The 23,223-nt window shown below is 41.6% G+C and overlaps 1 protein-coding gene across 1 annotated transcript in view; it reads right to left on the reverse strand.

The window, feature by feature from the left end:
* Nucleotides 1–22,365, reverse strand: part of LOC115480909 (transcription factor HIVEP3-like) — a 95,086-nt gene extending 72,721 nt beyond the window's left edge. The window contains 2 exon segments of the mRNA XM_030219899.1: nt 17,336–19,677; nt 19,680–22,365. Of these exon segments, the coding sequence (XP_030075759.1) occupies nt 17,336–19,677; nt 19,680–22,365 (5,028 nt within the window).
* Between the last annotated feature and the right edge of the window lie 858 nt (nt 22,366–23,223).

Raw genomic sequence — 23,223 nt, forward strand, 5'->3', positions numbered from 1 at the left:
TGTTCCGGGGCAGAGGGAGGGAGCTGCAGCGAACGAGAGAATTTAGCATAGTGATTTGAACTCGCAGCCGACAGGCGCGCGCCGTGGCACCCCCCAGCGGCGTGCACCCGGGGCGGACCGCCCCCCCCCCCCCCTTGGTACACCACTGCCTTCAATACGATTCCCAGAGCCAGAAGTTTGTGAGGTGAGGCAGCATGCACATGCATCAGCACACACAAACAGTGCAAGCAAAAGAAATGAAGGCAAACAGATCTGCTGGAACCTCTCTCACATAGGCTTTCATACAACAGCCGTACAACCTGTTTTCAGATACAGTTGTTTAACATGATCCATATCACAAGCCACTTTCTACCTTCTTTGGATGGTTTATGGATATCCTGTAACCAGCTTAATAAAGTTCTGGGGATATCCTCCTTGGAGCAAGCATGTACTAGTGAACCAGGTCTATCACCAAATAACCACAGAAGAATTTGCTAAAACAGGAATCAAACTGGAAGCATAGGTACTATTCAACCTGAGGAACAACACAAATAAGGGATATTAAGGGCAACATGAGAAGACTCTGCAGAAAGAAGTCTCAACATTAAGGGAGTCTTTTACTTAGGCGAGCTGGTGTTTTTTGGCGCATGTTAAAAGCTAAAGACGCCAATGTATTCCTATGGGCGTCTTTAGCGTTTAGTGCACGCTTATTTTTAACACACACTAAAAAGGCCAGGGCGCCTAAGTAAAAGACCCCCTAAGTGTTCTACCTCATTATGATTAAATACTGGTGTATTTAATCTCTACCTCTCCCTGCCAATTTTGGGTTGCAGACTATAGAAGTCTGCCCGGCCCAGTCCTACTTCCCTATACTGCCTTTTTGTGGGTTTTTGCAACTACATTCAAAGCGATTTACATATTTTTGTATACACACACACAAGTACTTATTTGTACCTGGGGCAATCGTGGGTTAAGTGACTTGCCCAGAGTCACAAGGAGTTGCAGTAGGAATCGAACCCAGTTCCCCAGGATCAAAGTCCACTGCACTAACCACTAGGCTACTCCTCCACTACTCCTGTGAACTCTAGAGACCTAATGTTTTCCATCAATGCTGCAGCTCCTGGACCTCCTACAGCACCATAGCTGATCATCTGCCTTCCTTGGAGCCCATACAGATCTAATCATACAGAATGGGCTCGACTGGGGTTGCAAGCTGAAAAAAACCCTTATCAGCCTGTATCTCCAAATGCAGGTTGTGACCCAGAGTTCGGAAAGCCTTGGCCAAACCCCCCCCCCCCCCCCCCCCCCACAAACCATGAGGGACTACATGAATTTGGGACCAAGAAAAACCTTAAATTAAGCAAAATGCTGGAAATATGGCAAGCAAATTAGAGAAAAAAAAATCAATTGTCTTATGTCTGTATCATAGACACACGCTAGGACATTATACTCTCTGATTTCAAGACAACAAAGGTGAAAGGATGCTTAACTAAATGCCAGGCTTAATTTAACCTCACGCTCAAAGGACGGGGAATGAGGAGGAAGAGAGACAGAAATCTCTAGCAATAAAAACAAAATCAGAAGTAAATGTGGCGTCTTTTATAAGCCTTCAAATATATAAATGAAGCAAATTAGCCCAGGTACAGCTAGAGATGGACTATACTGGGGGTAGGGAGGGGGTGGAGAGAGAAAAATACACTGGAGAAGTCAGACTTATCAAAGAGGAAGTAAAGGAAAAGCTAAACTGCATTAATGTGAAAGCTCTAGGTTGAAATGGCATTCACTTGGAGATTGTTAATGACAGCTGACTCCTCCCCAGCACTGTCTAACATCCTATCCTGGTGATGGGTCTAGGTCCATCACCTTCGTACTAGGCAGGCCAGCTATCCAGTGATTTTCATATGTCCAGTAGGCCCCTACCTAAAATTCTAAATGATAGCTACACCATCCTATCCCTTCTCTCCTGGGCGCATACTCTGGATGCGCATCTTTGGAGTGAGAGGATATTGCCTCACCTGGAGGGCAGGTTCTTGCTACAGGTAATGGATGTTTCCTTCAAGGTAACTTATCTTCCAAGGTAGCACGAGGCTGTAGACAGAAAGATAGGGCCATTCTATGTCCCTGAAGGTCTCCCTTATGTACCTGTCTGCCTCAACTCCTCCAGGTCTATCACTCTAGCTTCTAAAGATCTAACTTTTAATTCTCTGAGAGCTAGCAGCTGTTTGTACAGAATGCATACATACAACCTCTCACCAATTCAGAGACACTTAATGCAAAAAAGACTGGGCAGTTTCCATCTCACTCCTAGACTGTTGTTTGCCTCTTAATATTGCTGAGTTGTTAATTATGTAAATTCACTAATAGAAAAGGGATGCTTAAACTAATATTAAGTCCTTTAAATGTTTATTTAGTACATTCTATGCTTATTCATCAACATGCTGCAAAGAGACTACAATTAATCTATTGATAAAGTCAGGCCTACTCCCTAGTGATGAAAATCCCTAACGGATTCTTATTGTGAAAAAATTCCCTCCTATTTTCTTAGTAATGGTAATGGCCCATTAATGGGGTGGGTAGGAATCAAAGAGACAAAAAATTTTAATCTAAGCTCCTTTCTAACTTCTAAACATTTGCAGAATTAATTACATACATAGTAACATAGTAGATGACGGCAGAAAAAGACCTGCACAGTCCATCCAGTCTGCCCAACAAGATAAAATCATATGTGCTACTTTTTATTTGTACTTGTCCTCTTCAGGGCACAGACTGTATAAGTCTGGCCAGCATTATCCCCGCCTCCCAACTACCAGCCCCGCCTCCCACCACCAGCTCTGGCACAGACCGTATAAGTCTGCCCAGCATAATCCCCGCCTCCCACCCACCAGCCCCACCTCCCACCACCGGCTCTGGCACAGACCGTATAAGTCTGCCCAACACTATCCCCGCCTCCCTCCACCGGCTCTGGCACCTAAACTCGGCTAAGCTCCCAAGGATACATTCCTTCTGAACAGGATTCCTTTATGTTTATCCCACGCATGTTTGAATTCCGTTACCGTTTTCATCTCCACCACCAACAATCTCTCTTTTCCCAGCAAATCAACATTCAAAAGTCCAGATTCCCCACCAATGAGGCAGCTCCTATGTCAGCGCTCCTATGCCTCTGCCTAAGCTAAACATATGCACTTTTGAGGTGAGATGTTTGTATTAACAGGCATCATGGACCGGGAGCAAACAATATAACGAAGCTAAGCTTCTGGAAAGCACTCACTACTTCTCTCACCCTTTATATACAAGCCTCAAATAGGGAAAGTGGGGAAATGGTATGGTAGGTGCTAAACGGGCTATAAGAGAAAGTAAACAATCTGGGAGCAGCTATCTTCTGCCCCCTAGTGTGACCAAGGTAGTTTGATAACAGGAAACGGAATTAGCTTATCTGGCCCATTATGTAGGCTGAAGTCAGTAGGCGGAGCTTGTCACCCTATCAATTTCATTGTTTTGGGTGTACCAAGATGGCAGCGGCTGCATTGGGGAGAATTAAAACCTCCTTGGGTGTAGTGGGAGGAGACCGGCTTCAGCCTCATGACATCTCCTGTTATCAAACCTCCTTGATTGTGACAATCAGGCCATATTACTTTTCTGCAACTGAATTAATGGCCGACCTCTGCTGCATATGACCTCAAGGCAACAGGTGAACCTCAGGTTAACTAGTGCTGTTCTGAAGAGCTGAGTGAACGGGTCAGGAATGAGTGGAGACTACTCCTGCCTGCCATGACCACTTGTTGGATGGGCTAGGCATGGATAGGGGAAGGCCGGGTTTTGGAGTTACAAACCTGTTTTTCTGGGGTTGGGAGCTGTATCTCAGGGCTGCAACCCTCTTCTTTGTTGCTTAGGGATGAAAGGAGGTAGAACAGGGGCACATCCTTTGCTTGGGTGGTGGATTGTAGCCAAGACACTGGCAGATGAATAACACCACTTGAGGTACAATTAAAGCTTGCTTGGCTGAATGCAAGATGCAACACTTAATACGATTTGCTTTAAGTCAATTTAATGTTAAACTTATCTGTATATGACACAGTTTACTATTAAAGCAAAAAAAAAATCAGTAATGCTTTCACAAGTGCTGTTTACTGATAATGTGCATATCATAGATTTAATGCACATTATTGCACCTTAGCAAATAGGGCTCCTAAATAAACTGTCACATTTTTCCTTGGTTGATGTCAGATTCTTTGTCTTTTAGTTCTCCTCATTTTTCTATGCATCAGAATCAGTGTCTTTTTTTGGTCCTGAGAAACTCCCTAGATTCCTTTCCAAAGAACCCAGGATCACAGGCTGTTCAAGGATAAATACCACACCAGCTGTGCCATGTTGGTTCCAACTCAAAAGTCTTCACAATGTTTTACCTACAGGTCAGGAAAATATTTTTCTTCTCTGTTGGGTCCTGTAAGAAAAGCTTTGCACTCTCTTCAAAAGAATCAGAAACTTAATTTTATTATTCTAATTTTTCATAAGCAAGCAACTAAATATTCTGCATGCTAGTTCCTCCTTTCCCAAAAGCTGCCAGAAATGTGTCAAACTGATAGATACGTTTCTGGACGATGTAAGAATCATGACGACATGGAAACTGAAAATACAAACTAAACTACATCTATTCAAATTAAATAATCTTACATCGGAACTAGTGTGGTCCAGCTAGCAAAGACATTCATCATTGATATGCATGCATTAGGCAGATCAGCTGACCCCTTTTGATCCGCCAGTGTAAGCCACAGCTCGGTATCCAAAAATACAATCCTGCTTGCCTCAGCCAGTTTAGAATCCTGAATTCTTCAGAAAGGGATGTAAGCCAACATAATCAAAGGGCATGGTCACATATCAAAACTACACTCTACTTTGTTTTACATTAAGAGGTGGGCCTCTGAACTGAAAAGAAGCTCTGGAACGAGGGGGTCATAAGATGAAGGTGAAAGGCAATAGACTCAGGAGTAATCTAAGCAAATATTTCTTTATAGAAAGGGGGGTGGGATGTATGGGATGGCCTCAGCGGAAGTGGTGGAAGACAACTGTATATGAACTCAAGAAAGCTTGGGATAAGTCAGAGGATCTCTAAGGGGAAGGAAATGATAGTAGGGATTAGTAGTTGGTATATGGATGGGAAGACTAGATAGAAGACTCGATCTGCAGCCCCTCCTTACCTCTCTACCCTCATCTCCCCTTACGTTCCTACCCGTAACCTCCGCTCTCAAGACAAATCCCTCCTTTCAGTACCCTTCTCCACCACCGCCAACTGCAGGCTCCGCCCTTTCTGCCTCGACTCACTCCATGCTTGGAATAAACTCCCTGAGCCCATACGCCAGGCCCCCTCCCTGCCCATCTTCAAATCCTTACTCAAAGCCCACCTCTTCAATGTCGCCTTTGGCACCTAACCATTGTATCTCTACCCAAGAAATCTAGACTGACCCAACTTGACATTTCGTCCTTTAGATTGTAAGCTCCTTTGAGCAGGGACTGTCCTTCTTTGTTAAACTGTACAGCGCTGCGTAACCCTAGTAGCGCTCTAGAAATGTTAAGTAGTAGTATAGGTCATATGGGCAGTGATTCCCAAAACTGTTCCTGGAGGCGCCCCAGCCAGTCAGGTTTTCAGGATACCCACAATGAATTTTCATGAGAGACATCTGCATGCAGTGGAGGCAGTGCAAGCAAATCTCTCATATGAATCTTCATTGTGGGAATCCTGAAAACCTGACTGGCTGGGGTGCCTCCAGGACCAGGATTGGGAACCATTGCCATATGGTCTTTATCTGCTATCATTTTCTATGGGCCCGATATTCAGCTGCCAGCAGTGTTAAACCTGGATATTCAATGCCAGGCCAGTTCCGGCGACCGGCGTTGCATATCTGGGCTTTTTTTTTTTTGGCAACTAAACACTTAACCAGTTAAGCCAATGGTTCCCAAACCCGGTCCTGGAAGCACCCCAGCCAGTCAGGTTTTCAGGATATCCACAATGAATATTCATGAAAGAGATTTGCAGAATTGGACACATTTGTTATTAAAACTTTGCATACTTTGAAAAGTGGAAAATGTATTGTTTGTGTCTGCGTACCTAATTACCATCTGCTGATAGTTCTAGAAAGGAGCTGCAATATTGCCAGCTGGTTACTTTTGTTTTAAGTAAAGACTGGTATACACAGATGCAAAATATTTAAGATTTATGTTCTGTCCCCAAGGAAATTAACCTAAGGAGGTGTATAGCAAATATAACTGGACAAAGAGCAGTTTTACAATGACAGTGAATCAAAAGTGACGGGTAAAGCCATTCATAGCAGTACCGCTGATTGATACACGATAGCACTTCAATATATCCAAGACTGCCTTAACAGTGAACATAACAATAGCCATACTGGGTCAGACCAACTGTCCATTGAGCCCAGTATCTTGTTTCCAACAGTGGCCAAGCCAGGTCACAAGTACCTGGCAGAAACCCAAAATAGTAGCAACATCCCATGCTACCAACCCGAGGGCAAGCAATAGCTTCTCCACATCTATCTCAATAACAGATTATGGACTTTTCCTCCAGGAACTTGTCCAAACTTTTTTTTTTTAACCCAGATACGCTAACCACTATTACCATATCCTCTGGCAATGAATTGCAGAGCTTAACTATTTGTTGAGTGAAAAAATATTTTGTCCTATTTGTTTCAAAAGCATTTCCATGTAACTTCATTGAGTGTTCCCTAGTCTAGCAATTTTGACTTTTCCAGTAACTCATTACCTGGCTCCCTTAGAGCTTTGTATCTTAAAAATACTTGCAGTGCAAAGTGATGCATGTGGGAAAGAGGAACCCAAATTATAGCTACGTCATGCAAGGTTCCACGTTAGGAGTCACGGACCAAGAAAGGGCTCTAGGTGTTGTCATCGATGATACGCTGAAACCTTCTGCTCAGTGTGCTGCTGCGGCTAAGAAAGCAAATAGAATGTTAGGTATTATTAGGAAAGGAATGGAAAACAAAAATGAGGACATTATAATGCCCTTGAATCGCTACATGGTGCGACCGCACCTCGAATATTGTGTTCAATTCTAGTCACCGCATCTCAAAAAAGATATAGTGGAATTAGAAAAGATACAGAGAAGGGCGACGAAAATGATAAAGGGGATGGGACGACTTCCCTATGAGGAAAGGCTAAAGCGGCTAGGGCTCTTCAGCTTGGAGAAAAGGCGGCTGAGGGGAGATATGATAGAGGTCTATAAAATAATGAGTGGAGTTGAACGGGTAGATGTGAAGCGTCTGTTTACGCTTTCCAAAAATACTACGACTAGGGGGCATGCGATGAAGCTATAATGTAGTAAATTTAAAACGAATCAGAGAAAAAGTTTCTTCACTCAACGTGTAATTAACACATCAAATTACTATTCTACAGCAGACGGGATATTTTCCTTTCTAATTGAGAAAACTCGATTGCCGCATATTATACTAAATATGGAGGAGTGGCCTAGTGGTTAGAGCACTGGTCTTGCAATCCAGAGGTGCCCAGTTCAAATCCCACTGCTGCTCTTTGTGATCTTGGGCAAGTCACTTAACCCTCCATTGCCTCAGGTACAAACTTAGATTGTGAGCCCTCCTGGGACAAAGAAATATCCAGAGTATCTGAATGTAACTCACCTTGTGCTACTACTGAAAAAGGTGTGAGCAAAATCTAAATAAACAAAATTAAACTCTGGAACTCGTTGCCAGAGAATGTGGTAAAGGTGGTTAGCTTAGTGGAGTTTAAAAAAAAGGTTTGGACGGCTTCCTAAAGAAAAAGTCCACAGACCATTATTAAATGGACTTGGGGAAAATCCACTATTTCTGGGATAAGCAGTATAGAATGTTTTGTACTTTTTTGGTATCTTGCCAGGTATTTGTGACCTGGATTGGCCACTGTTGGAAACAGGATGCTGGCATGATGGACCTTTTGGTCTTTCCCAGTATGGCAATACCTATGTACTTATGTATGTATATGATGGCCCCCAGACATCCCACTGGGGGGGGTTCTCTTGGATTTCTTTTTCCCCAAAATGGTTCCAAAAGAAAAAACACACAGCACAAAACATCTAGACAAAGGCAATTTTCACACCAAAATGGCTCAAAAATGGCTATATATATATATATATATATATCCAGAAATGTTTAATATTGCCTTCTGTTATATTATTATACTAGTAAGAAATGCCCGTTTCTGGAAAAAATGAAACGGGCGCTAGCAGGGTAATCCCCCCCCCCCATCCTCCCTCCCGAGTTGCAGACACCCCCTCCGTGCCGAGTTGCACACCTCTCCTCTTCCTCCCTTCGCCCCTCAGTGACGTGGTTGCGAGGGCCGCCCCGCCCTCAACGTCATCGCGTTTTGACGCGAGGGCCGCCCCGCCCTCAACATCTTCACGTTTTGACGTGAGGGCGGAGCTACAGTGACTGGAGCCTGCAGGCCAAACCGGATATCTCGGGCGCCTCAAGTTTCCGGCTTGAGGCTTCAAAGTGTCTTTTATATATATAGATATTACTATCAAGTATTCTATTACCATGTAACCCCACATCCTTCTGTAACACCAAATGTCTATTCTCTTCATATTTCCACTATCCACGATGTATTGTCAGCCACATTGAGCCTGCAAAGAGGTGGGAAAATGTGGGGTACAAATGCAACAAATAAATAAATAAATATGTTTGCCACTCGATTTTTGGACTTTTTAGCAAAACGTCCAAAATCGGACTTAAGACGGTTTATCAAAAATGCCCCCTCTACATGCAGTAGTGGATTGCAAATGTATCCTGCAGAGGTACAATTTATTCCCAGAGCAAACAGAACAAGGGGGTAACTTTAAGAAGTATTTCTGCAGGTTAAAGTGTGTTTTAAGTACAGAAATAACCTTGTATAAAATTGTCCAGAGTATTTGCGTACAAACCTATGCACACAAGATTATCTGATCTAGGTGGTATTCTGGAGGTGTGGTTGGTGAGGAGATAATGCTTACGTGCGTACTTTGTAAGAAATGCATGTATGTACACAAAATAAAGAAGGAAATTGTGCATCCAACATAACAAGTGTAAAATATATGCATATGTTGCCATGGGGGATGTTTAATGCACATACTTTCCCTATGGAACTTTGGAAGGCTAAGTGCTTTGAAAATATGCCTCTTTAGGCAACTTATTATAAGTTACTCTCCCTGGATGCACCCTCCAAGGAGGGATGAAAACGTTATCTCCTGGGAAAAGTGTTACTTTTTCATATTAGGGATAGTCAGATTGAGGATGCGATCATGGATGAATGATTATATTAAGAGGAAGCTGGATTAGTCCTTGGTGGGTAAGTATGAAAATCTGCCACAATTGTAAAGGCTGCTTCAGAAAGATGTCACTTCGGGGGGGGGGGGGGCACAGGAGGTCACAAAGTTCACAGGGACTGACTTTGTGACCCTTCACCCCCTGTTGGGAGAATACCAAGAGCAGGCATGAGCCAGCCTGAATAAGAGGAAAATTAACAACTATAAAAAACAAACAAACAAAAAAACCCTTGGAAATATTGCCTGGGGGAGGGACACTCTCAGTAGAGGAGGAAGTAACTGATTGGGGTGGTTTTAAGATAAGAGATGGACAGTGGAAGGACAGGCGACACAATTTCCCCTCACAATTTTATATTTCATACTGAGTCGGAAACAAATTATTATCTGTGTGAGCTCCCTATCCTCTTAGGAAGCCCTTGACTTGTACCACTCATTCAGAGGGTAATTTTATAACAGGTTCTCAATGTGTGAAGGCCAAGTAGGTGACTATTTTAAGCCTATTTTATAAAGACACAAACAGGCCCATTTATTACAGTGTGATAGAATTTACAGTTAACATGTTTTCATGCATGAATTTACCGTGCCATAACTGGAAATGTGTTGTGTGTCTTTTAGATACTGTTTCACAGCAGTTCTGTTATTAGGTTTCAATTTACTGTTTTCAAGTTTACCTCATTTATTGTATGTATGTTCATTCTTGGCTATTTTACTATTGTTATTGTGTTAACAAAATTGTAAGTTTTATGTTAAACTATACCTGCTGTACACTACCTTGGGTGAATCTTTCAAAAAGTCGGTGAGTAAATCCTAAATATATAAATAATGTAAGCCGTTAATTAATTAATTTATTACATTTGTATCCCACATTTTCCCACCTATTTTCAGGCTTAATGTGGCTTACAGAGTCCTGTTATGGTATTGTCATTCTAGGATATCCGATACAATTAGTGAAGTACAAAGATTAAGTAAGGGAAAGGAAAGAGGAAAAGTGTGAGTCGGTAAGTATAGAAAGTGGACTTTCATAACTGGGTAGGTAGCGAGGTAATTTAGTAAGGCTATGGGTTCTCTTTGTAGGCTTTGTTGAAGAGATATGTCTTCAGAGCTTTGCGAAAGTTGGTTATTTCGTCAATAGTTTTCAAGGCAGTGGGTAGTGCATTCCACAATTGCGTGCTCGTGTATGAGAAGGTAGTGGCATGTATCAGATTGTATTTTAGTCCTTTACAGCTGGGGAAGTGCAGATTGAGAAATTTGCGGGATGATTTTTTGGCGTTTCTGGGAGGCAGGTCCACGAGGTTTAGCATGTAGGTTGGGACGTCTGCGTGAATAATTTTGTGTACAATCATGCAGATCTTGAACACGATGTGTTCCTTAAGTAGGAGCCAGTGAAGTTTCTCTTAGGGGTTTTGCACTTTCGTATTTAGTTTTTCCATATATGAGTCTGGCGGCGGTATTCTGGGCTGTTTGGAGTTTTTTGATAGTTTGGGAAGTTGAAGACTTATGTGGTGGCTACATCCTTTGCTGAAGCAGGAAATGTTTTGTTTGGTGATACAAAGCTTCAGAACTCTCAGTGTTAGATTACTGTAATCTGAAACATGAAGGTTTGCCAGGATGCTTGCTTCATTCTTTACAGGTGCTGTAGAACGCAACAAGCCAGAGTAATTTTACGACAGCCGTGGTAGGTTTCATCATCTCCTTTAAGAGAATTACACAGGTTACCAAAACAATTGAAAGTTCTTTTCAAATTGCTCTGTCATTCACAGTCCAGTGAGGAAGTGAGCCCAGATTATCAGGAAGATAAATTGAGTTTGTACAAGCCTAGTGTACAGCTGCACGTCAGTCTGGGGGCATATTTGACAGTACTGTCTTTGACGAAGGTTCAACAGGTAAGGTTAAGAGCAAGAGCTTTTTCTAGTGTGATCCAAGGGCTATGGGATGCTTTATCAAGAGTTAAATGAAACCTAATGACAAAAAAAAAAAAAAAAAAACTTGCATGGTTCACAAAAGTATTTTAATAAGGATGGTCCGCACTCCATATGGCAAAGTAGACGTTTCCTTTTTGAAAGGTTAGGAGCTGTTTGTTGTGGCAAAAAGTATCTAGTATCATGAGGCAACTGTGTGCACCAATGTTTGAATTAACCAACATTCTCCTGGCAAAATGCTTTAACAATGAAGAAACAGCAGGTATTTACTGCATGATGTCACATACGACATGAAACAAAAATTATACATTTTTTAATATTGCTACAATAAGCCCAATAAGCAGCAAGCTAGTAACTGGATAACTATGTGGACATTCTGCAGCATACTTATGCAGATGTGTCAGCTGCTGAAAAACGCTGGATACATTTAAGGCAACTTTTTTGCCAACCAAACTTTACTGGTCTAGCTTTATCTGACCCTATAGTCAGTAGTGTTGCCAAATTATTATCTTTTCATATTTTTTATTATCTAATATAATAATTCACACCTCCAACGTTCTGAAGCTGACTCCGTGGCAGTGAAGCCGTGTAGTGTTCATAGGGTTTGTAACCACCCCCCCCTCGAGGGAACTCTGTACAGTTGCCAGAAAAAGAAATGCAACGTCAGAAGAAGGGACCAACCACAGTCCTTGCACTCGTTCTCAGTGCCCCGCCCTCGGAGAGAAGGGAAGGCTGCATATAATATTAACCCACCGGAAGTTCGTTCCCTCCCTTCGAGTTCCAGGGTTGTCGTCCATCCCCCCCTCCCTCCCAATTCCAGGGTCATCGTCCCTCCCTCCCTTCCAGTTCCAGGCCCCTTCCCTCCAAATTTTAAAAGTCATCCTGACTTACCTCGAGCGGTAAAAAGCATGCAGGCTAAACACTTACTTTAGTTTTCCCTTCTCTGTCTCTCAGCTCTGGTCTTGTCCTTGCGGAAACAGGAAATGAGGGCGGGACCATAAGTGCTGGAGCCGGCACGCTTTGTACTGCTGCTGCCGGCCGCTGTAACCCCAACGAGGTAAGTCAGGATGAATTTTAAAATTCGGAGGGAGGGGGCCTGGAACTGGGAGGGAGGGATGACGACCCTGGAACTCTGAGGGAGGGAGGGGGGACCCTGGAACTGGGAGGGAGGAATGGAGAGGGGGGGACCCTGGAATTGGGAGGGAGGGAGGGAGGGGGGATGCTGGAACTTCCCTTAAAAACATTCAATGAGAAACGGGCTTTTTTTTACTAGTGTAAAATTTTTTTTTATATATACCTTTTAGAGATATGTGCGACTTTTATATATTTTATGTTTCTCATATTTTGTGTAATATTACAGTATGTATATGATTTTATTATGATTCAATGATACAAAATGTTTATATTTATATTGTTTATACAGAGATAAACCTAATGTTTGGATATACATGTGGTTTACCCTCTACTTTTCTTTATATATTATATATATATATATATATATACACACACACACACACACACACACATTGTGTGATTTCTGGTTAGGAGGACACTTCTTTTTTTTTTTTTACATCTTAATGGTAGCCCATATTGATAACTTTCCACAACATGAAGAGTTTCAGACTCTGGTAATCAGAGCTGATATTGTGATGTCATAATGCTTCGTTCCACTGATGCCTAAGAGTCAACCTCATTAGTGATGTCACAATGGCTTGATTGTCCTATACTTGGCTCACTTTAATAAAATTTCTAGAGACATTTATTTTTTCTTTAAGGGGGGAAGTTTATCAGCATGGGCTACCATTAAGACGTGTTATTTTGCTGTTAACCCCAGTTATTAGTAACTAGGTCTCACTGCATAAAATGAACAAAAGAACATAAGCATTGTTATACTGGAACAGACTGAAGGTCCATCAAGCCCAGTTTCCAACAGAGGTCAATTTAAGTAACAAGTACTTGGCAAGTTCCCAGGACAGTAAAACAGATTTTATGCTGCTTATCCTTGAAATAAGCAGAGGATGTTCCCAAGTCCATCTTAATAATAGCTTATGAACTTTTCTTTTCGGAAATTATTCAACCCTTTTTTAAACCCTGCTAAGATTACTGCTTTTACCACATTCTCTGGAAATGAATTTCACAAGAACCTAAGAGTTTAATTACTCATTGAATGAAGAAATATTTTCTCCAGTTTTAAATTTACTACTTAGTAGCTTCATTGCATGCTTCCTAGGCCTAGTATTTTTGAAAAGAGTTAACAGACCCTGTGCTAAAACAGCACACGTTAGTGGTAAAAATACACATCTTAATGGTAGCCCATGTTGATAACCATGTCCCTTAATCCCTGAAGATATGTCTATTAACTATCAAATAGGTCCTTTTATTAAAAGGCATTAAAAATGGCTTAGCACATTTAAACACAGGACTTCCCTATGCACTAAAACTATTTTTAATGCAGCTGTAAAATAGTTTTTTCTTTTGTTTTCTCAGGTCCCATGCTAATTTTTCCATTAGCATGTGAAAACTGCAAAAAATTAAAGTTAAGTGCTTCCTTGTTACATGCTACCTGAATAACACTTCCACACCCATTCCCACCTATGGAACTTCCCCTCCCAAAAATGTTTTTGCAAAATAACATATGCTTAGTGTGCGGGAAGTGGCAAATTACCGCAACATGCTTTAACCAATTTTGCAGTAAGCATTTTCCCACACATCAAGCCCACATAAGGGCTTAATGCCCTTTAGTAAAAGGGCCTCAAAAGTAGATGGATAAATCTTTTCAATCTTAAAGTTGTTTAATAGTAACATTCATCCATGTGAGCATAATACATAGTGATGTGTTAGTTGTTAGTAATTAAAGACCGTTTAGTCTAGTCTACTTGATTGCCCCTATTTACATTACTGTAGCTATGGATATCTCCTAGCTGTCACACATTTAAAGTCCAACCACGTACAATGGCCCTAGCCATGACCCTCTGTATGGACCGCTGAATGGAGATTTTCATTCTCCTTGTCCTTGACCGAGATATTTAGCCAAGTTAGTCTCCAGGTCATGCTAGGAAAAAAAAACTTACCATTCCTTCTTTCCACATACATTGGAGATCAAAGTCCTATTACCACTAACATGTTGGCCGACCTGGCTTTTCTCCTTTTGATGCAGTTGTACTCTGAACTGTTGCATCGCTAATAGCTTTACATCCCTAATACATGATTTTATATTTTCTTTTTGCACGGAAGTTCAGATTCCAAATGCTCGATCATTCTTCCATTTTTCAAATCCTTTTTCACCTCTCCCATCATATTTATCCTGGTTTCTCAACCACAGATAGGCTTATTTTTCTTTTCTGAAGTCTTTCTGTAGCATTGTTAATGAACACTGAAAGAACAAGCCCTAAGATATCCCATTGGTTGCTTTACCTTGATGAGAGTGGACTTTACTGAATAATCAGTTCCTCATCCAGTTAACAATAGTTCTTCTTAGTCCAAAGACTAGCTAGGTAGTTAATCAGTCTTCTTTGTGGATCAATGTTAAGACACAGGCCACATTCATTTCTCCTCTATGACGTAAAACTCAAATCAACTTTATTTGACAAGATCTCCCCCACTTGTGAACCTCAGGGCTGTCTAGGTTTTTGTAATTTACTTGTTCCTAGGTTCTGCATTATCCCTTGATAGTGTTTCCATAGTTATGTCCAATGTTGAAATTAACAGGTCTGTAGTTATCTGCTTCCTTATTTCTAGCTCAACTGAAGTGTGAATACATCAGCTGTTCTAGTCTCTTGAAAGCTCTCATTTCCAAAAAGAGCTCTAACGAATACCATCAGCATTTCTTTGGGCTCTTTTTGTATTCTGACATGTACTCCCCTTAACTACCATTGCCTTATCTAGTCATGTGATAAGTGTTCTAAATACCTCCTCCTCTGTAAATGGATATGCAATCATTTCACAAGTATGGCCCTGCATCTTTAGCCATATCTGCTCCCCTTTTTTCTATATGTATCAAGCAAAGTAATTTTAAGATTTCTATGGGTTCCTCTCAACAGCCTCTTTCTTCTTTTATCTTTACCATCCCTAGTACGTGCAAATGGTTTTGCTTCAGTAAGAGAATGTAAAGGTTATTCAACGGCAATGGCTTGCTAACTTATCAACTTTTCATTATTTACATAAATACGAATATATATTACAAATACACCATTTTTGCCAGCTCTCCTGATTGTCCCGATTGTTGCTATTGTTGTTCTCTTTTGTTTTATAAATATCTCATAACTGGGAGATTTTCTCGCTATCCTCCGAGAGTTTTGAGAAATAAATATCATAGGACTGCTTACTAATGGTATTATATATATATATATATATATATATTTAAGATAAGGATACATTCTTCTTTTCTCTCATAACTATAATTTCTATTCCAGTATGTATTATACTTTATTTCATGATACTGAGTAACTGTAGGGGTTGTTTTAAGCAATCTTATTTATTATTCTTGATTATTTATTATTATTGTGTTCAGACAGAGATGGGCCAACATTCCGTTCAGTGCTGCTATCTATATATTCAATGTCTTTATCTATACATGTGGTGTGGTGACCATTCTGGCAATGCCCAGATAGTGGCTGAATATTCCCACTAAATGGACAACCTGTAGGGCCATTCCCAATCTTCTCCTAACCTAGTCCAGGGATGCTGAGGAGGGGGCAATTCCCAGGCACCAGCAAGCTTCTTCCTGCTTGCTTCCAGGTCTGTCCGCTGCCCAGGACCCAGATGATTACATTAACGCGATATCGGGTTAATGCAATCATCTGGGTCCCAACTCCCAGTACACAGGATCACTGGAGCAGGAGAGGACAGAGTGAGGGAGCAATGCAGCAGTGACTCAAACAGAAAGGTTTTTTTTTTTTTTTTTTTTGGGGGGGGGGGGGTTGGGGGCATGCGAGCAGCGGTATAGTCCTGGCTGTGTCTCTCTGCAGCCCTGACCTAGAATGTAACTACACAGATAGTATCTGACAATTTATGATTTATAAAGTCCAATTATATATATATATAATTTTTAAAAATATAGACCATGGGAGTTATGTGTAGGCCTCTTGGCAGCCAACACAGCTCCTCCCACTGAATATCAGGAGGTAAAATTCTTTTTCCTAGGAAAAGGAGAAATAGATTTAACTTAAATACCTCAATACATGAAAAACGTACCATAAAATTCCCTGCTGAGCACAACTGTTTTCTCTTAAAACACGTTAATGAAGAGGATATGTTCTAACATGTTCTTTTAAACAAGCAGCAGGCTTCTAACTGTGGTGAGAGCTACGATTTAAATCAATGTCAAAAGGAAGATAAATGAAAACCTACAATCCAACCAAGCTGTAACTTTTCAGTAGATGTGTTAACTTAACCATTATGGGGGCAATTCTATAAAGCTTGCCCAAATTTGGAAACTAAAATGCAGGGGAACAAGCACTAATTCTGCAATGGCATCTGGGTGACCAGGTTTCATTACAGAATAGAGCATGAGCCAGCATTTGCATGCGAACATTTAGATCGTATCAGTTGTGCAAAGGGAAAGAGGCAGGCGTAAATTGTTAGTGTGTAAATGTTGCACAGCATGCAGCTTATAAATTGTCTATAACTTATGTGCATAAGTGTGGGACCTGCCCAATCTCTGCTCACATATACCCTCTTTGCAGTTGCTTGCTAAGCTTGCAGAATACCACTGTGGGCCTTAATCTAGGTTATGCTTCTAAATTTACGAGCATAATTTATGCTCATAAATTTACGCTCCTAAATGTATGCTAAATCTATGAGCATAATAGGACTTAAATTAGGGGCATAGATTACACTTGTAATTTAATTTAGGAGCGTAAATTTAGGAGCATAACCTTTATAGAATAATGCCCTTTGTGCCCAACCAGTACTTACATACGTTACATTCATGTGTGTAAGCGCTAGTATTCTATAATTTTAGTGTGAAAATGGTGCTTATGTTTAGACATTAAGATATAGAGGATTAGCGGGTACATTTTTATCTTACGAAAATAATGGATCAATGGAAAAGCAGACAACCAACTAGGTAGACAGATGGAGAGAGAGAGATAGACAAACACTCACACAGACAAATTACCTCTGTCATCTTGGGCTTCCTGGGGCTGGACAGTACAAGCCTCTCTGTTTCCGGAGATGGAGCTGTAGCTGTGGTGTAAATTTCTTTGCTTTGCTTCTGCTTGGACCTCAGAAGGGAGAGCGTTGCCATGGTAGACACGCCAGGGAGGTTGGGATTGTACAAGCTTATGCACCAACTGGCATAAACTGAAGCCCTTTGATCAACTTGCTGAATGTGATTTGGCTTAATGTAGTTCAAATAGCACCAAGTGACGTTAGTGGTTGTGTGAAGCCGTGGAAACTGCGACACCTTCTTATCCGCACCGTCGTGTGGACTTGCTACCTTTTGAGTAACACCTGGGAAAGTCACCATACTGGGAGGGTTGTATTGAGGCTGGTCAGAAAGGTCTTTGGAATCTTCCTTTTTCACCGGCTGCAAACAGGACATGCTTTTGTATAGCGTCCCAGACTGTTGTTGATATTGGTTCAAGGTTTTAGAATGAGGAGACTCCACGTGTGGCAAGACCGGCTGTAAAGGGCTTGCAATTTCCTTTGGACTTGACAGCTTAGATGCTGAGGTAGGGGGCACCTCTCCCTCAACTCTGCACGATTCCAGTGTGATAAACTGAGATTCATCTGGTCCTTTTCCTTCTTCCACGCTGGAATGCATCTCTGATGGCGGCTGTAGTAATTCCAGTTTTTCATCTGCTTCAGAAACAACTTCCTCCTTCACTCTCTTTTGTTGCTGTGTTTCCATTGTGAGTTCCAGGCTACCAGCAGGTGACAGCATACGTTTGCTTCCACCAGCAGTTGATGGGCTTCCATCTAACCCCAGCATACTTTCAGATGATGATCCCAGTGGCATGTAGCCCCTTATTTCTGTGTCTGGCAGCGGCACGCTTAAAAATGGAGTCTGGAAGAGGCTTTTTTGCCCTTCTGTCACTGGCTGTGCCAAACTGAAATTTATAGCACGGACACCCTTGGTTTGAATGTCATCCAACTTACGGAGAACAAGAGAAGAACTACAGACAGACTGGGTGTCTAGAATTTGAGAAACAGTAGTATACATTGCACTGCCGTATGATGGCATGTGAGTTTGAATTCTAACAGGAACTACAAGGGTTACCACAGGTTCTGAATGCTCAGAAACAACCACTTCTGATGTTGGTTCAGATGCTGAGGGACAGGTAGGAAGAGGCAAGGGATGCAGTCTGCTCTCCAAGCTGTACTCTTTACATGAAGGAAGTCTAGAGGTACCTAGCTGAGGTGATGGCATTGTTTTACTTTGATGAAAATGTTCGCCGACCTCAGCTGGCAACGGCAGAGTAAATTGGGACTGTAATGGCAAGAAAAATGCAGGAGAATAATGCACAGGCAAAAATGAAGGGTGTTGTCTGAAAGGTATCTCAGTTGAATGAGACATCAGCTGGTGGGCAATCTGAAACTGACTTGGATGAAGTGATTGCTGTAGAGAAAGCTGTGGTCCTTGAAGCAGGGAAGGCGGTATTGAAGGTATAGGAAATGGGGCTGAAAGAATGTCCGAGACTCCACAAGTAGAGAATAGATCTGAAGAGTGCTCTGAGTGTTGCAGAAGATGTTGAACTGGGAAAAGAGAGCGTTCTGGTGGTAAATATGTTTTTTCCTGAAGTGTTAATGGTGACATTGGAGGATGAAATACCTGCAGAGCTTCAGTCAGTGGATGAGAACATACCAATTTAGGGCTGTCCTTCTGTTCACATTTATCACTTGACTGATCTCCTTGAGATGAGGAAGAATGAGACACATTTTTGTTTTTACCAGTGGTTTTACCTGAAGGTGATTGTTCTTCCAGCTTTTTCCATCCTTTGGGCATAACATCTGGATCATGTTCTGGATGTCTACTAAGTGAAGCCTGTCTAACTAAAAAACACTTTCTCCTTTCTTGTATGGTTGAGGATACTGAAGAACATGATGGAGTGGAAGATAAGCTTCCATAGTCAAAAGATTTGCTACGGTTTTCTGATATCTGAGGAGCATGAGATAAATTTGGCATCTGTTCTGAAGCAGATCTTCTCATTTCCCGAGAATGATGATGGTGACTTGGTACAGTCAACATGTGAGAGCCAACGAGCTTAACTTCTGAAGACTGATCAGCACTTTCTGATTTATAATGCTCTTCTCGTTCAAATGATACTGAATGACCTGAAGCATGTGATACACTACTTTCCTGGCTTGGACTTCTAGTGAGGTTTACTGACTCAAAACTAGATTCTCCAGAAGACTGAGCCATTTCTGCTAGCCGTAGTCTTTTCTTTTTTGGAGGAAGCTTCTCAGCGGGAAGCTGAGCAAGAGTTTGACTTCTCTGTGGCCACTGAAATTCTTCTTTTCTTGCTCTTTATGAACTGGTTCAAGCTCATTTTCCAGTTTGTCAGGCTCTTCAGTGACAAGGATCTCTGGAACCTGAATATTGGGTTGGCGTACCAACTTTGGCTGCATGGAATGGGATGGTCTAGTCTTTTGGGCTGGTATTTGTAAGGATTCCTGGGGTGCAAATTTATCATCTCCATCACCACTAAGTTGTTCCATGGATTCTGATTTTTCAAAAGAACTGGTATGCTGGATAACAGATATTTCTTTTGAAGTTGCTCTTTTTTCTGAGCTCTCCATACTTAAGCCTTGTGTTGTAGTTCTGTAATGGAAGCCTTCACTTACATCGGATAGAGACTTGGCTTCACCTACATCTGCTAGTGATTTAATGGGATCTCGGGCCATGCTTAAAGCAATATCAGATGAAGCTGGTTTACTGAACTGACTCACTTGGCTGATACTTGATTCAGAAATATCAAACATCGGTGGATCTTCGTCATCTCCTAAGCTCTTTTCTTTACGTCTTTTTCTTAGTGGTGCAAGTTCCAAACCAGGCCCCAACTTATAATGCATGGTCTGTGACCATGTTTCATGCTCTGAAAGAACTTTTCCAGTTTCTGAAGGTTGAGATCCTGTAGAAGGTGGCTTGATAATTTGTAATTCTGAACAATAATACTTCTTATGGGTTTCATAATTATCTTTTTTCTTGTATTTAGCACCACATATATTACATTCATATAGCAACCCTTTAACTTTAGGACCTTTCCTTGGCTTTTTAGATGAATCACTCTCCTTGGTTTCATGTTCTTCCTCAAGTTTGCAAACAGTATCTCTACCTATTGAGCTCATTTCTTCTGTACTATACTCCATTCCCAAAGGTAGCTCAATTGCTGGTTGTCGTCTTAACATTCGAGGGTGAGAAGAAAACACCTGGCTGCGGCTTACATCGGGCACCATAACTCTGTCATCAAATGAATAACTCACTCTAAACGTATGCGGGGAACTTGCAGTGCATGTAGCAGAAGGCATTGAGTGACTTCTTAGGAGAGGCGCTGTCTCTGTGGCACTGTGGGATTGCTGACGTGACAAGAATGATTGTTCAGGCTTATTTTTGTCACTACGAGATGGCAACAATTTAGATGTCTCCAACTGGCCACTGGACACAGAAGATTTGATATCAAACTGAAATGGATCTCTAAAGACACCAGACTTTGGAGATTCAATGCTGCTACGCCTAGATAAAGAACTCCTCCTGGGTTTCACACTATCTATTTCACTGGTATCTACAACAGCTTCATTAATCGTAATTAATTTAGTGATGTGTTCAATAACCTGTGTTCTAGGCATGGAGAGTGGCACCACACTAGGTTTTTCCTCAACAGAAACCTGCTGTATCCCTTGGGTTGTGGCTGGGGCTAAAACTGCAGTCCTTTGTCCAATCCTTCCACATTTCCCTAAAATAATTTCAGCATAAGACTTTGCATTCGTATTGGGTGGGCTAATTTGTTGTTCTGCACTTTCTGAGCGTGAAAAGTACCCGGACTCTGTGCTCCCTTTACTCCCAGGGCTAAGAAAAGTCTGTTCATCGATCACCTTCTTCCTTTCACTTAATCGGAGTGCAAGTTTTTGCTTTATCGTGTGCATATTTTCTGACTTCTGGCTTGAAGGATGGTCGGAAGAGGGCTCCACAAACTGGGTGTTGTCTTCAAGGGACTGAGATACACTGGAATGCGATGACGAGTAGAATTCATGGCTAGCACTTTGGCTTTCAGTGCCATACAGGCTGCTAGATGAGAGACTGTGCTTTTGCCTGGGTGGCAAATCAATCAAATGACTTGACGTCACACTGGTTTCCTCCTCTGACTCTGTGCTTTCACCTTCTGTAGGCTCTTCAAATTCCTCCCCACCAATCCTTTCCAAGTCCAAACAGGAAGGATACATCTCTGCTCCAACTCCCGAGGCCAATCCAGCTTTTATTCTGTGAGCATGTGATTTCCTGTGTTTATACAAATTGCTTTTTGTTTTGAAAGAGAAGCCACAAGGAATGCAAGGGTACGGACGTTCGCCTGTGTGTGACCTGATGTGTTTTTGGAGAACACTAGGCTTAGCGCAAGGTCGACTGCAATATTGGCAAATATATTTTCCTGGCTTCTGGGGTTTCTTTTCTCTCTTGTGCACTTCTTCTGATTGCTTTAAAGAAATCTGAGAGGGTCGATGAACAAAAACTTTCTGAACAGATGGCAAATCCTCTCTAGGAATGACAGATGGATGGGACGGAATGAGCTGGCTATGGGCGTGTGGTCCAGAGGATGTAAAGGACTGAGAAGGGCCTGGCTGTACTGGATCTACCAGCTGCCATGTGGGCCCTTCAAGGCTATACTCTAGTTTTCCAGGAGAAGCAAAAGCGGGTGATGCTGGTCGCTGCTCAAGTTTTGAAGCATGGTGCAAGTGCTCAAATGAGGAACACTTAGGCTGCCTTGGCCGTCTGACTTTTTTCTGTACTCCTTCTCTAGGTGCTTTCAATGGGGAAGAGAAGTGCTGCTGTGAGACACCAACGCCACTGGGTGTTTCATGTGAAATAACAGAAGTGCTCTCCTGACCTGCTACCAAAGAAATACTCTCTTGCAAAGCCTCTCTTTTCGTAAGCCTCTTCCTAAGACCTTCTGCAGACTTTTTTGTGCTCTTCTGGCCTTGCTCAGGCTCCATGACCTTGAAAAGTGGACTCAGAATGCTATTTTTGGAAGGCCTTGGCAGCCTTCATTTATTAAAAAAAAAAAAAAAAGTATCCTTCTCACAATCCCTGTTCTGTCTACATTAGTGAGTAGTAGTAGTAGTAGCCACCAATGATGGGTGTTGACTTAGGGTTTTACAGAAGCATTACTTGTAGCTATTTAATTAAAACAAAAAAATGTGCTGTTTTCAGCTCAGCAAGGCTCATGTTGGAAATACATGACAAGCTACTTCAAAGAGTGAAAACTTTCCAAAACCTTTAGTCCAAAATTTTTTCCTGTGAAGTTAGATAAGGCTTTAAACCTTGCCATTTTATTTCTAGTTGACAATGGCAAGCCTTCAAAGGGGAAAATGACCTGCAATGTATCTTTTATCATGAAGGGCTGTGAAAATGTAAGACTTTAGTGTTCATTTCAGCCATATTTGCTCTTCTTCAGTAAAAGATGATAGTTCTTTCGCTGGGTCCGTGTGTTCCGCATTTGATTTCCAAAACACTCAGTCTAGTATCTCCCACATTTCTGTAACAAATAGAAAAAATATATATATATAATAGATATTAAAGAAAGCCCCATAAACAAAACAGAAAACAAAAATCACTCCATTTGCAACAAAAGGTTTCATTATCTATAAAATTCATAGGCAGGGAGGGTAATTTTCAAAAGCATTCCTGCAGGTAAAAAAAAAAAATGTTCTATGCACCGCAGTACTTTTATTATGATTTCAGTGGAGATGTTCTTGAGGGTTGGGTACACTGCCTTGAAAAGCCAGCACACAATAACTCAAAATTCTTGTCAAAACTAAGCTAAACTCATCAGAAATCCTGTAGTTAACTAC

Source organism: Microcaecilia unicolor, chromosome 11 (genome assembly GCF_901765095.1).
Source record: "Microcaecilia unicolor chromosome 11, aMicUni1.1, whole genome shotgun sequence".
Classification (NCBI taxonomy): Eukaryota; Metazoa; Chordata; class Amphibia; order Gymnophiona; family Siphonopidae; genus Microcaecilia; species Microcaecilia unicolor.